Here is a 13131-nt window from a genome sequence, read left to right as displayed (position 1 = left end):
TGTTCTTTAAATGTGTCTCTAACATAGCTGAGTCCTGAGATGGCCCTGATCCTGGACACACAGAATTGAAAAGGTTAAAGACATGGTTCACTAGCAAACGAATGTATTTTTTACAAAGTATGGTATCAGAAAAACAGTGTGTGAAATATCTGGTTTAAATGAAAATGGTCAGTTTTCATAGCACACTTAAAACAAAGATATCCTGCCCTTTTATTTTTACCTCCAAGGAGCATGTTGAAAAGAATGCAATGGCCTTATTGGAGTTTTCATCTTGTAAGATCCTTTAATTGTAAGTTATGTTTTTTTTTTCCTTTGGGTTCATTAACAGTTTCGATTTAAAATATGTCCACTTACTCACAGACTGAAGATGTCAGAAGCCCCAGCAGGGACCAAGGCTGGAAGGCCCAGTCTGTAGGTGACTGCTCCCCTGTTCTGCACCCCTCATGCCTCTCCTGTTCCCAAAGAGTTAACTGCCTTCTTCCTCCTCCTTCCCTTCCCCCATCCTTCAGCTTTTTAAATTTAACCTCAGAAGAAACCCCATCTATATTCTTTTGAATTCATGGGCTTTTGAGTCAGGGAAAGGATGACTCTTCTTCGTCTCTTTAATTCAACAGATCACAGAGCCACGGGCGGGTTGCCTCGCTCTGCTGCTCCCGGATGGAATTCAGCTGAGCAGTGGGAGAAGCCAGGGTGGTTCTTAAACTGTCCTCTGGGCGCAGCTGATCTCATTAAACCATGGCTTTTGTTGGTCTTCAGAATAAAGAACAGTCCTGCACTCCTCCGCTGTTCTCCTTTGTGCTAGGGAACCTAGGGACTGTCAGAAATAGAAACGGTGACACTATTCTTGCTTTCTGAACATTGGTTACCGCAGGACAGGACTCAGGGGGAGAAAAAGAACATTTGGTTGAGAATGTTCACCTTTAAAAATACCTCTGAAGACTCACAGCTCTGCCCAGTTACACTAGCTTCGCCTGTGTGGCTTTTGTAATGGGGAGGAAGAGAAAGGATCTCCCCAGGACCTCAGATCATCTTTACTGTGACATCTCTTTCCTTGAGGGACACAACGGGTCCTGAGCAAAATGGGAAAAAAGAAAATAAATAAAAATACTTCTGAAGGTTTCAGAGCTACATAAGGTAAAGAAACATCGGCATTTACATATCCAATCTCCTGTTTTCATGAACTGCCTTAACCCCCTTAATTAGCAGAGGGCATGGGTATTTGAGAATTATCTTGTCTCTCAGCTTTGACACTTCTCACCTGCTATCTGGTGTTAGTGCTGTGAAATCAGCTCTTGTCTCCCCTAAAGGCAGAAACAACCTAGGACTAATCCCAGCCTCCACAGCAGCACGCAATGGGGGCTCAATTCCTTGGGCTGAATGTCTTGGTCTCTAGGTATTTTAAACTCTTGCTGTGAAGAGCTCTGCTGTACCTGTTGGGGTGTAGCTGGACTCAGGTGTGGGCAAGGTTATGGGACGCTGAGGGTGGAATAGTAGCAATAAAAGGAAGCTATTACCAGTCCCAGACAGTGGTATCTCCACTGACCAAACCAATCCCAGACAGCCAGGAAGCCCTGGTGATGAAGTCCAAATAGGTCAGCCTCCCAGGAAACAGGGCAGGACAAAGAAGGATAGAAAATGGACCTAGAAGGTCAACAGAGAATGACTAGCATGAGCATTCTCAGACCTGTGGTGTGAATAGTAGGACTGCCACCTTGAGGATGTATGCGGGGTTGTAAGTAACCCATAATCCCAAGCCTCAGAGGGAGTGGAGGGCAAACCCAACTTCCCTTTTAGCTCCATCCCACATTGCCCATGGAGTATACAACCAGTGGCAGCAGACACAGTAGACCTGCACTACAGGGAGCCCAGCTCTGCCACTGAATCCAGGTCCATGCAGAGGATGTTGGTCCTCTTTCCCAAAGGTCTCCTACAACCCTCACAGCACCAAAAAGGATGTGGCACTAGAACTTGTGGAGATGATCATGGTTACTCAGGTGGTTCTCTGCCCTCAGAGTGCAAGGAAAGAAATACATTAGTCCCCTAAAGTATATTTCATGGAAGTCAAGTCCAACAAGATGCTCTAAGGTCAAATAAGTCTTGGAAGCTTGCATACTCTTTCTAGGAAAATTGAGATACATATTAGCACATTAAAGCCTCTCGGAAGACCTGCAGTAAAGAAATCTGTTTAACACTCTTTATTCTAGAGAATTTAATCACAAATAAGTGTTTCATTAAGGAAACACCTATTCTTACGCCTTGAACCACTTTGAGAAAGCCTTGTTGAACTGAGAGCCAGTGAATGCAATCATAGGCATCAATGACTAGAGTTTGAAGGGGTCATAGATTACTCAGACATGGTAACCATAGTTCTCACCAAAAGTGGACCTTAACTTACCAAGCAAATCCAAGTGAACATTTTTCAAATGGGTTATGTTTTATAAAGCTAGAATAACATTTTCATCATATAGCATGTTACCTTTTGTTATTTCAAGCCAGCAACTGAGCCAATATCATATCCATCTATAACCATAGTAACTCTAGTACCTTTATGTTAAAATCTGAAATGCAAAATGTTATAACGTTCCAACTGAGATTATCACAGCATCATAGGGCAAGGAGGATAAACACAAGGGAACTAGCTTCAGCCCTTCTGAGATCACTTCTAGGGTCCACCAGTCCCCAGCTGAGAGACCTCAGAAAATCACTAAACCTTCCTAGAGCATAAAAATTCTCATCTTGAACACAATTATTACAATAGTATCTACCTCAAGGGTTGCTATGAGCATATATAAGTCACATAAAACCCTTGGCTCAGCCACTGACTTTATAAATTAATGCTGTCATCACATCATCATCATCCCCACCATCATCATCATCATTCTCCTCCAGTCCTTTAGGCACCATCATTTTGGCTGTAAATTCCTGTTCAGCCGGTATCAGTGCCAAACCACTAAATCTATTCTTCCTCCTGGTGCCAGGAAAGTAGGCTTTTAGCGAACACAGAGTAAAAGATGAACATTCTGGCCTTGCTGAGGGCTTGGAGCTTTTTCATCTTGCTTTGTCTTGGCAGGGAAAAAAAAAGGAACATTAGGGAATGAACATGTTGAAGATGTAAACAGCAATCAGGTTGATGCACATCCCAGGGTGTGATGACATTGAGTTTTGCATGTTTCTGCTAAAATCAAGGTTCCAAGACCTTAGTTATGTTAAGTTCTGTTTAACCATTGCCATGCTTAAATTATTTCACTTAAATAACTCCAAATGTTGTTTTACTGTGTAAAACTGTAGATTTATATTTTAAATTCTTATTAAAATAAATTTACTTTTTTTGGTGTAGATAGGAGAAAGTATAAAAAAGTATAATAAACTTCAAACATCTCTCTCTCTCTCTCTCTCTGGTTATCCCCCTTTTCCCCACCCCCAATTATATTTTTACCGTCTAAAGGGAAGTTTTTCAACTTCAGAAATTTTGTGATACATTATTTGAATAATTTATTCACTCAAATACCTTTGAAATATTTATCATTTCTTTCATTTGACAAAGAACCATTTCCTGTTTAAAAACAAAAATAAATGGCTATGATTAAATTGTGAGGATCTCTTAGAAACAGAATTTCTCTGTATGAAACAGAATTACATATTCAACATATGATAAAGAAATATAAAACAAAAGATAAACTGAAGTATGGCAATTCCCATCAGACATTTGATTCATGGCCCCTGTATGACTGGTGAATCATCTGATGTGACATCGTCTGTGCCAATCAGTGCTGAAAGCTCCCACAGTCCAGGTAATTATGTCTGGTGATGGTGCACAAATTTGCTTTCATCAAACCTGTACCTGCCTTTGCTCCACCTTGAAATGTTTTGTAAAATTGCCAGTTTTAAAACAGATGAGTGAATCACGCCAAGGAATTGACAGAGTGGGAACATCTCAGGCTTCTTTCCCTCACCAACACAGCGTCATTAAGTGAAGGGAAGGAAGGAAGGAAGGAAGGAAGGAAGGAAGGAACATAACTTGTGTACCTGAACTCTTGACTTGTCTTCAATTCTTCTGTATTCTTAACCCAAGTTCAGGAAACTGTTAAAGTCTTGGCCATGTGTTTCATTCAAATCAACTCTAAATTGCTGTGATTACAGGTTTAGGATTTTATATATGTTGATTAAACCTCAAGAACTTCTCTTTAAGTAATGACTTTCTTTAGATACATCTCATTTCTTGTGTTGTTGGTTGCTTCATCACATTATTGATTAGGGAGAGGGCGTATGTGTTTCATTCACTCTGGCCCACACCACTTAGTCTGAGTTATTTCAAGGATTTTACCTTGCTCACATTTATGGGAATAACCTTATAAACTTGTAAGTAAAAAATGTTTCTTTTTCTTAAATTTCTTTATCAGACTTGCTCTCTTATTTTTAATAGCTCTCAAAAATTGTCCTAATTGACAGATAAATAGATTCAACATGCTTCTCTTAACATCACACTATTTTCTAAGAAATATTTTTCAATACAAACTTCAGGTTTATTTAATTCCCTTAACCTCACTGAAGCATGCAGAAGCTAATTAATCAGAGAGAATTCACTCAAAATTTGTAATTATTTTAAATTATTTCCCTTCTTTCATGTTTTCTGAATTCTTTCTCAAATACTAAATGCTAAACAAAAGTTGTGTTGGCAAAACTCCATCATGAGTCTTTCTCTTTGGTTCTTCTTTATAGTCATTTTTATAGTCACTGGACCAATACACAATTTGCATAGCTGATGTCATGTATTTTGCACTATTTGAACAAAAGCAACTTTAAAATGCTTTTTCGTACAGGAAAGTTTGTGGGAGAGGGAAGGTGTGGTTGACAGTGAGGGGTGTCAAGACCTCACACATTTAAGTGTGAAGAATGTTCATAAATGTTATAAAAATAACATTCCCCCTGCCATGTTAAGCCCAGTTCTCTCTCTCACTCCTCTGAATTGCTGGGGTCCCCTCAAGGGACCCCAACCAGTCCCAGGTCTGCAGACCTGAACTCAAATGCAGCACTCTCTCTACAGGTCTACCTGGCAGCAGGCACTGTGTATGGACTGGAGAGCCAGCTGACTGAGCTGGAAGATGCCGCCCGCTGCATCCACAGCAGCACTGATGAGACCCATCTGGCGGATCTGGAGGACCAGGTGGCCACGGCTGCAGCCCAAGTCCACCATGCTGAACTCCAGGTGAGAACTCTCCTCTCTGCCCACATGGGTCCTGCAGGGTGAAAGAGGAAGCCCCATGTTCTACAAGAATCACTTTAAAGCCATTGTATCTATCAGCTCCCATCATCTCCAGCATGTTTGCATGGATATGGTCCTTCCAGATGAACTCCACCAAATTCTCCCTTTAAAAGTGTAGTCCTCTTCTCCCCCAAGTTAAAGCCTTAATAATATATTGGACTGCCCTTTAAACCTTATACCAGTTTCCTCTTTGAGAAATTTCCTGACCCATACATAGGTCTCTCTACTATACAGGTTTCCATTCCACTCCAAGACCATCCTTTTCTAACCCTTATCATACTGTTGATTACTTATTAAGCAATAATATTAAGTAATATTCCCCATTATAGACTGAAAGCTCTATGAGAATAGAACTATAACTGTGTGGCTTAACATGAAACTCCAGTGCCTAGCACAATACCTGGCACAGACATAGCACACAATAAAAATGGGATGAATAAATGAAGGAAATTGGAAGCATACATTTCTCAGGACAATATTTTTCATGAGGCGGAGGCAGGATTTAGATACAGCTATTTAAGAACGGACTGACATAGTCTTATAACTTTGTGAATATGGCTGTTTGAAGTTTTCATAGACATTCCTGTAGCCTTTGACTCTGTAAATTAAAATTGCCCATGGATTAAGCCACTGATTTTCAAACTGGGGTCTGCAGATATATTCTCAGGACCCATGACAATTTTTTTCTTTAAAAGGGCTCCATGTGTTACTCAAGTTTGAGAGACACTGGTCTCTGCAGCTTAAGCTCAGTATAGACCCCTGGTTTGCTGATTTTTTTTTTTTTTTTTTTTAGACAGAGTCTTGCTCTGTCACCCAGGCTGGACTGCAGTGCAACGGCACGATCTCGGCTCACTGCAACATGCACCTCCCTGGTTCAAGCAATTCCCCACCTCAGCCTCCCAAGTAACTGGGGTTATAGGTGCATGCCACCATGCCCAGCTAAATTTTTTTTTGTATTTTTAGTAGCAATGGGGTTTAACCATGTTGGCCAGACTGGTCTCGAACTCCTGACCTCAGACAATCCGCCTACTTTGGCCTCCCAAAGTGCTGGGATTACAGACGTGAGCCACTGAGATAGATCCTGCATCTTAAAACTGAATCATTGGGAGAACTGTGGTCAACAGAAACCATATTTGGATAGAGACATAAATCAAAGAAACTGACTGAAGTGAGTCTCTGTCATTTTAGAGGGTGTTTTGTTGTTGTTGTTTTGTTTTTGGCCAAGATTGAGGATGCACCCAGAAAAAAAAAAAGAGAAACCACAGTAGGATCTGTGGCTCGTACTTTTTCCAAACAGGATTTTGAGAGTTTCAATATTTAAAGGGGAAAAGTGGGCAGGAGCGGAAAGGGATGGAGGGAAAGAGGGAGGGTTTGGTGACATTCTTGTGAATCTGCCCATTGCACATGAAAAGGAGGGGTAAAGGGAATGGTCAATTATGTATTCATCTTGCACTCAGTAAATCTGTGCTTTACATAAGATAGAGTAAAAGTAAACAGAGAGTAGAGGAAGCAGTCAAATACGCATTCATTTTCAGGTGAGTGAGGGGACAATTTCTAGTCTCCTCTTGTCCTGTACCCACGAAGATAAGCTGTTAATTTCCATTGTCAGGGTGACGGAAGCTGTGAAGACATGTGGCCTTCTATCTGTAGCTATCAGTTTAGGAACAAAAGGAAAGCCAGTTTTGGGGGGCAGGGAGGAGGGGTTGTGACTCAGCCTCCAAACTTCTCCCTTTTGGCATAGTGAATTGGGGGCCCTGAGATTTTATTTTCATTTCACAGAGAAGATGACAATCTCAGGCGATAATTATTTTAAAAGTAAATACTTTATTGAGTCAAAATTACAACTCCTGACATCATCAGCCACTCTAGAGAATGAAAGGGCACAATTCTCCATTCTGTGGATGGTTCAATGCTGTGAACTAGAAATGAGCTCATCAGATAGATGGCCCTGTTGACCATTACCACTAAGAATGGCTGAACAGCAATTCTCCAAAAAAAAATTATTTTCCATAAATTTCACCCAAGACTTAATCAATTTATTGTCAAAGTTATATAAACTAGAATCAAATCACTTGTTTTCTGTTACATTGTGTAGCAAATACTTCTTGAATGATTTTACAGGAAGTAATATTTACAGGTGTTTGGGAGGATTTTATTGGATAATTATTCCCCCTTTATTGGATAGTTATTCCCCGTTCCACATTTTTCTAGACTGTTATGGCAGAAAACTCTGGAGTTCCAAATGTCCATTTTCCATGTGTTTAAATGTATGCCTCTTAATTTTTCATTTATTTTTAAATATTACAATAATATTATCAATAATCCCCAATATTCTGTGAGCGTTATTTTGTACCAGGTATTTGTCCTTAATGCTTTACCACATTATTGTATTTATTTTTTCAGCAACCCCACAAGGTAGCTACTGTTACTATTCTCCTTTTATATCTGAGGAAACTTATCCAAGGTCAAATACCTAGAAAGTGATAAAACCTGGATTTTAACCCAAATTTTGTGACCTCATAGCCCACACTCTATTTTTCTTTTGAGACGGAATCTCACTCTGTCACCCAGGCTGGAGTGCAATGGCATGATCTCGGCTCACTGCAACTTCCGCCTCCTGGGTTCAAGTGATTCTCCTGCCTCAGCCTCCCGAGTAGCTGGGACTACAGGCATGCACCACCACGTCCGGCTGATTTTTGTATTTTTAGTAGAGACAGGGTTTCACCATATGGGTCAGGCTGGTCTCAAACTCCTGACCTCAAGTGATCCACCAGCCTTGGCCTCCCAAAGTGCTGGGATTACAGGTGTGACCCACTGCGCCAAACAGCCCACATTCTTTTTTTTCTTTTTTTTTAATTATTATTTTACTTTAAGTTCTAGGGTACATGTGCACAACATGCAGATTTGTTACATACGTATACATGTGCCATGTTGGTGCATTGCCCCCATTAACTTGTCATTTACATTAGGTGTATCTCCTAATGCTATCCCTCCCCCAGCTCCCTACCCCCAACAGGCCCCAGTGTGTGATGTTCCCCTTACTACATCCAAGTGTTCTCATTGTTCAATTCCCACCTATGAGTGAGAACATGTGGTGTTTGGTTTTTTGTCCTTGCGATAGTTTGCTGAGAATGATGGTTTCCAGCTTCATCCATGTGCCTACAAAGGACATGAACTCATCCTTTTTTATGGCTGCACAGTATTCCATGGTGTATATGTGCCACATTTTCTTAATCCAGTCTATCATTGATGGACAGTTGGGTTGGTTCCAAGGCTTTGCTATTGTGAATAGTGCTGCAATAAACATACTTGTGCATGTGTCTTTATAGCAGCATGATTTATAATCCTTTGGGTATATCCCCAGTAATGGGATGGCTGGGTCAAATGGTATTTCTAGTTCTAGATCCTTGAGGAATCGCCATACTGTTTTCCATAATGGTTGAACTAGTTTACAGTCCCACCAACAGTGTAAAAGTGTTTCTGTTTCTCCACATCCTCTCCCGCACCTGTTGTTTCCTGACTTTTTAATGATTGCCATTCTAACTGGTGTGAGATGTATCTCCTGTGGTTTTGATTTGCATTTCTCTGATGGCCGGTGATGATGAGCATTCTTTCATGTGTCTGTTGGCTGCATAAATGTCTTCTTTTGAGAAGTGTCTGTTCATATCCTTCACCCACTTTTTGATGGGGTTGTTTTTTTCTTGTAAGTTTGTTTGAGTTCTTTGTAGGTTCTGGATATTAGCCCTTTGTCAGATGAGTAGATTGCAAAAATTTTCTCCCATTCTGTAGGTTGCCTGTTCACTCTGATGGTAGTTTCTTTTGCTGTGCAGAAGCTCTTTAGTTTAATTAGATCCCATTTGTCAATTTTGGCTTTTGTTGCCATTGCTTTTGGTGTTTTAGACATGAAATCCTTGCCCAGGCCTATGTCCTGAATGGTATTGCCTAGATTTTCTTCTAGGGTTTTTATGCAAACAACCCACATTCTTATCCAGTCTGTGCTGTGTGGTTTCCTGGGAAATGTGTTGGTCCTGCCCTCAGGCATACATGCACTTGCCTAGGTGTCCTTAACTTGCATGGGAGGTTGTTGACCCTGCCTTCAGCTTTGTGGATTATCTCAACTGCACCTCCAGGTATGCAGAAATTCTCCCCACCAGGCTAACTGGTGCCAGAGAATGAAGCCTCCAACTTCCTGTTGTCTGTTCTCATCCAAAGTCTAGTCTCACAGAGAATTTCTTGCAGGATGGTAGGAGGGTCCTCACTGAGGAGGGTACATATGCTAAATTGTGTTCTTCATAATATTAGGACAGTTTCTAAGGATGCTATCAACTTAGGGTCTACCTTTGAGACAGAGTGCTGTTGTCCAGTGCTGAAAGAGACTGCAGAATGACCCTTGCAGAGCATGCTAAGGGTGCTGTCCACTGCATCATGCAAGGTTGTCTCCATGAGGATTCCTGGAGAACGCTTAACTCTTAGTATCAGGAAAAGCTGTTCTTCTGAGTACTTGGTCTTTGATCTTGTGGACATGGAGCTCTTGGCTTTGGCTTCCAGGAAACTCAGAGCTGAACTGGTCATCCCCTTCTAGCAAATGTATAGCTCCTTGGACATGCAGTTCTAGAAGTGGGACATAATTATATAGAGACATAATTGAAGTGGGACATTAATTATATACAGAGATAAGATACAGGCAAAATCAGCCCTCAGTAGCCTCTTCTTTCTTTGTTCTTTGTCCTATGGACTAAAACTTGAAAAAATAACCCTTTCTTATTCCAGAATCTGACAGTCCACAAATGAAGAGGTCAGCAGTTTGCTTTCCCATTGACCTTGTCTTTCTTAGGGCCCTCTGAGCAAGGCTCTCCATCAAAACTGCTTCCGGGGAAGAATGTGAGCATCTAATCCACACCAGTTGCTTATGACTGGTAAAAGCTTAGCCTGCAACTTTTCTCAGAGGCTTCTGCAATTTATTGGTTCACAAACCAAAAGAATGCAATTCTTAATGTGAAATTTGAAGATTAAGAACAGAAAGGCATCTGGGGACCAGGAAGGGCAGGACTCAAGTGGCACCTTCTGGGGCTGGCTACTGGGTAGCTTGTATTCTCTTACCAGATGCCACAGACTTGGCCTTCACCTACCTCCTCCTCCTTTTCTGACCATGACTGCCACCCCTCAGGGGTAGGGGACACATCTCCCAAATTTGCTGACCCTTCAGTCTTTCTGTGTACCTCCTATAGCTCCTATCACAGTAGACTTTGTTCAAAGAAGCCCTCGGTAAATGACAGCAGAATTCAAATTTGTCTTGAGTAGCACTGAAATGGGGAGGGCTGGGAGGCAATGGAAACCTCATGTGTGGAGCACACACACACATTGGCTGGGGTCTACCATCAGCTTATTGTTTGATTTCCTAACAACACTCAGAATGTACCATCTCAGCAGAATCTTGACCTCTTCCCTTGATTCTGCTAGCCCTTCCCTGCCTTTTCCAGTGTCCCCCATACCAGGTGTTGGCACATCCTCTGAGACTGTGGCAATGTGATAATAGCATGGCCACTGACATGAATTCCATGCACTGCCCAGAATGCCTGTGAGATGATGGGTATATCGCTTATCCCTTTGAGCCACCATTTCCTTATCTGTGAAACCAAGATAATGGTACTTATTTCACAGAATTATTTTGAGACATGAATAAGTTCATGTATTTAAAACACTAAGCATGGTTCCTGGCACATAATAATGCCCTTTTCTAAGAGCAGGGACAATATCTTCATTTCTGGAGACAGGGGAGGACCAGGGTTCTCCCTGGGCACTAAGTGGGTTCTTACTTTCCATTTCTGCATTCAGACTCTGCTGGAAGAAAATCTGAGCTCTCTCTTGACCTTCCCATGTTGCAACTTAGGAAAATGATGCCCAGAGAGGGGATGAGTTTCTCAAGGCTGGTTGGCTTCTTAATGGAGGAGATGGACTTGAACCAGGGGCTGCCAGGCCTCCCTTCTAAAACCTGGTGCTGTGGTTTTGGATTCACGAAGTTATGGAAGAAGAAAGCAGGACATATAAATGACTATGACAGGACATATAAATTCTATGACTTTCTGACCACTCCTTACCCCCATGCTGAGCCAGGTGGCCCTGGGCCAGGGTCCCCATCATGCCCCCAGGCTTTCATTTATCCCTAGGCATACTCTGACGGGGTTGTTGACATGCTCTAGAGCTAACAAACTAGAAATTTAAATTTATACAGAAAGGCCTGTGTTTTATTTTCTTGCTACACACTAGATAGAGAAGTGTTTGGTAGAAGTTGAATGAATGAATAAGCATACATCAAAGCAGATTTGTCTTTATAAATTCTTAACACTTTTAAGAAATATTTTCCCCTTCTGTATTTTCTCCCTGCCAATCCTGTTTTTCTGTTGCTTTAAGATTTCTGATATCGAGAGCCGGATTTCAGCCTTGACCATTGCAGGATTAAACATAGCACCATGTGTGCGCCTCACAAGAAGACGGGATCAGAAGCAAAGGACCCAGGTGTGTTTGTCCCTTTCTCCCTCTGTTGGAATGTTACATGGCTTGGAAAATTTAGAAGATAAAATATATTTGGCTATGCAAAGGTATATTGCTCATTGTATTCTGTTTGTAGGTACAAACCATAGATACATCAAGGCAGCAAAGGAGGAAACTGCCTGCTCCACCAGTGAAAGGTATGCTAAATTAAAACCACAAAGCTACCAAAAAATTAAGCCTGAATCATTTACTTTGGATAACACAGAGACCTGAGTTTGAGAATTAGATCTAATGGAGCGTTCTCACACAGAATTGCTCTTGTCTATCTTGATTTGGGTCCCCCCAGAAGCAAACCCTGGGACAAGGATAGGAGTGGAAGTAGCTTGTTTGGAAGGTGCACTGCTAGAGAAGAAGAGAAATGATTCAGAGAAAGAAATTAAGTCAATCAATACAGGGTACTTGAATTAGGAGTTATTTCTTTGGGCAAATAAGGCTAAGTCCTCCTGGTGACCTCTGGGAGACAATGCTGGCTGCATCTCAGAGTTTTCTGCCCAAAAGGCAGGGAGATGGGATATTTGTCCTAAAACTCCCATCCATCTCTGGCTGAGAGTTACTTCTGGGGGCATTAACTCCCTGGTACTTCTGACCTGCCCCATGCATGAGCCAAGACAGAGTGGTGGTACTTGCTGTAGTATCTATTGGAATGTGCTAGAATGGTGACTGTCAGAGAGAAGTGAACAGAACACCAAAGGTATCTGCCACAGTGTCCAACCTAGAAAGGATTCTGGCAATGCCAGTCATGTTGCCTTTATCTAATGGACATTTTCAAAAAATGCCCTGGGTTCAGAAGCCACAAAAGGGTGATGCCAAACTAGAAATTCAGATTTACAAATTAGAGGAGTAGAAAGCCAAAGATGTACATTTGAGCCTTGGTTCTGCTACTGATCATTTCACAAACATTTATTCAATGTTTATAATCTACAAAACTGTATGCAGTTAAAATTTATCACAGAATCACAGTCCTTTATTTGAAACCCCTGGGTCCACATGTGCTTCATAATTTCTTGAGCATTAGAAAGGTAATATAGTACATGTGCTGTATATTTCTTAACACCCCCTGTGGCATCTAGGCAGCATCTGAAAATCAAACACATTAATATCCTTACAGCAGAGCACAAGAACATTTGCACTCCATGAGATGGACAAGGACATTAAATGGCCTCAGGTTTTATATCAGTTCAGGTCAGGTTTTATAATCAGATTCTTTTGGCTCCAAAGTTGTAAAAATTTGCAAGTTTTAGAAACTTTTCTATTTCAGGACTGCACATAAGTATTTATGAACTGTACTGTGTTATCTCTGAGCTATCATTTCCCAG

General features: G+C 41.3%; 1 protein-coding gene, 2 long non-coding RNA genes and 1 other non-coding gene across 11 annotated transcripts in view; 2 read left to right on the top strand and 2 right to left on the bottom strand.

The window, feature by feature from the left end:
• LOC101022168 overlaps positions 1–13131 on the bottom strand; it is a 72025-nt gene that overhangs the window by 6621 nt on the left and 52273 nt on the right. Inside the window, exon 3 of one of the 2 annotated variants that reach the window (XR_004181961.1) lies at positions 9134–9874. The exons of the other annotated variant lie outside the window; for it this stretch is intronic. This is a non-coding gene — a long non-coding RNA (uncharacterized LOC101022168). Of the gene's footprint in view, positions 1–9133; positions 9875–13131 lie in introns of those variants that run through there. 2 annotated transcript variants of the gene reach the window in all.
• MYRIP (myosin VIIA and Rab interacting protein) overlaps positions 1–13131 on the top strand; it is a 404653-nt gene that overhangs the window by 382857 nt on the left and 8665 nt on the right. For 6 of the 7 annotated variants that reach the window (XM_031662842.1, XM_031662839.1, XM_031662841.1 and 3 more), the window contains 3 exons: positions 5045–5206; positions 11675–11779; positions 11892–11952. In XM_031662842.1, coding sequence (XP_031518702.1) covers positions 5045–5206; positions 11675–11779; positions 11892–11952 — 328 coding nt within the window. Of the gene's footprint in view, positions 1–3702; positions 3748–5044; positions 5207–11674; positions 11780–11891; positions 11953–13131 lie in introns of those variants that run through there. The other variant, XM_031662844.1, reaches the window with a different exon arrangement.
• Positions 264–3326, bottom strand: LOC116273656. The gene is made up of 2 exons (XR_004181963.1): positions 919–3326; positions 264–814 (listed from the first exon to the last, which is right to left on the bottom strand). It is a non-coding gene; the product is annotated as an uncharacterized LOC116273656 (long non-coding RNA).
• Positions 937–1069, top strand: LOC116274002. Its single transcript, XR_004182485.1, has one exon. It is a non-coding gene; the product is annotated as a small nucleolar RNA SNORA64/SNORA10 family (small nucleolar RNA).

This window comes from Papio anubis, chromosome 2 (genome assembly GCF_008728515.1).
Source record: "Papio anubis isolate 15944 chromosome 2, Panubis1.0, whole genome shotgun sequence".
Lineage (NCBI taxonomy): Eukaryota > Metazoa > Chordata > Mammalia > Primates > Cercopithecidae > Papio > Papio anubis.
This window is presented reverse-complemented; position numbering and strand designations above follow the sequence as displayed.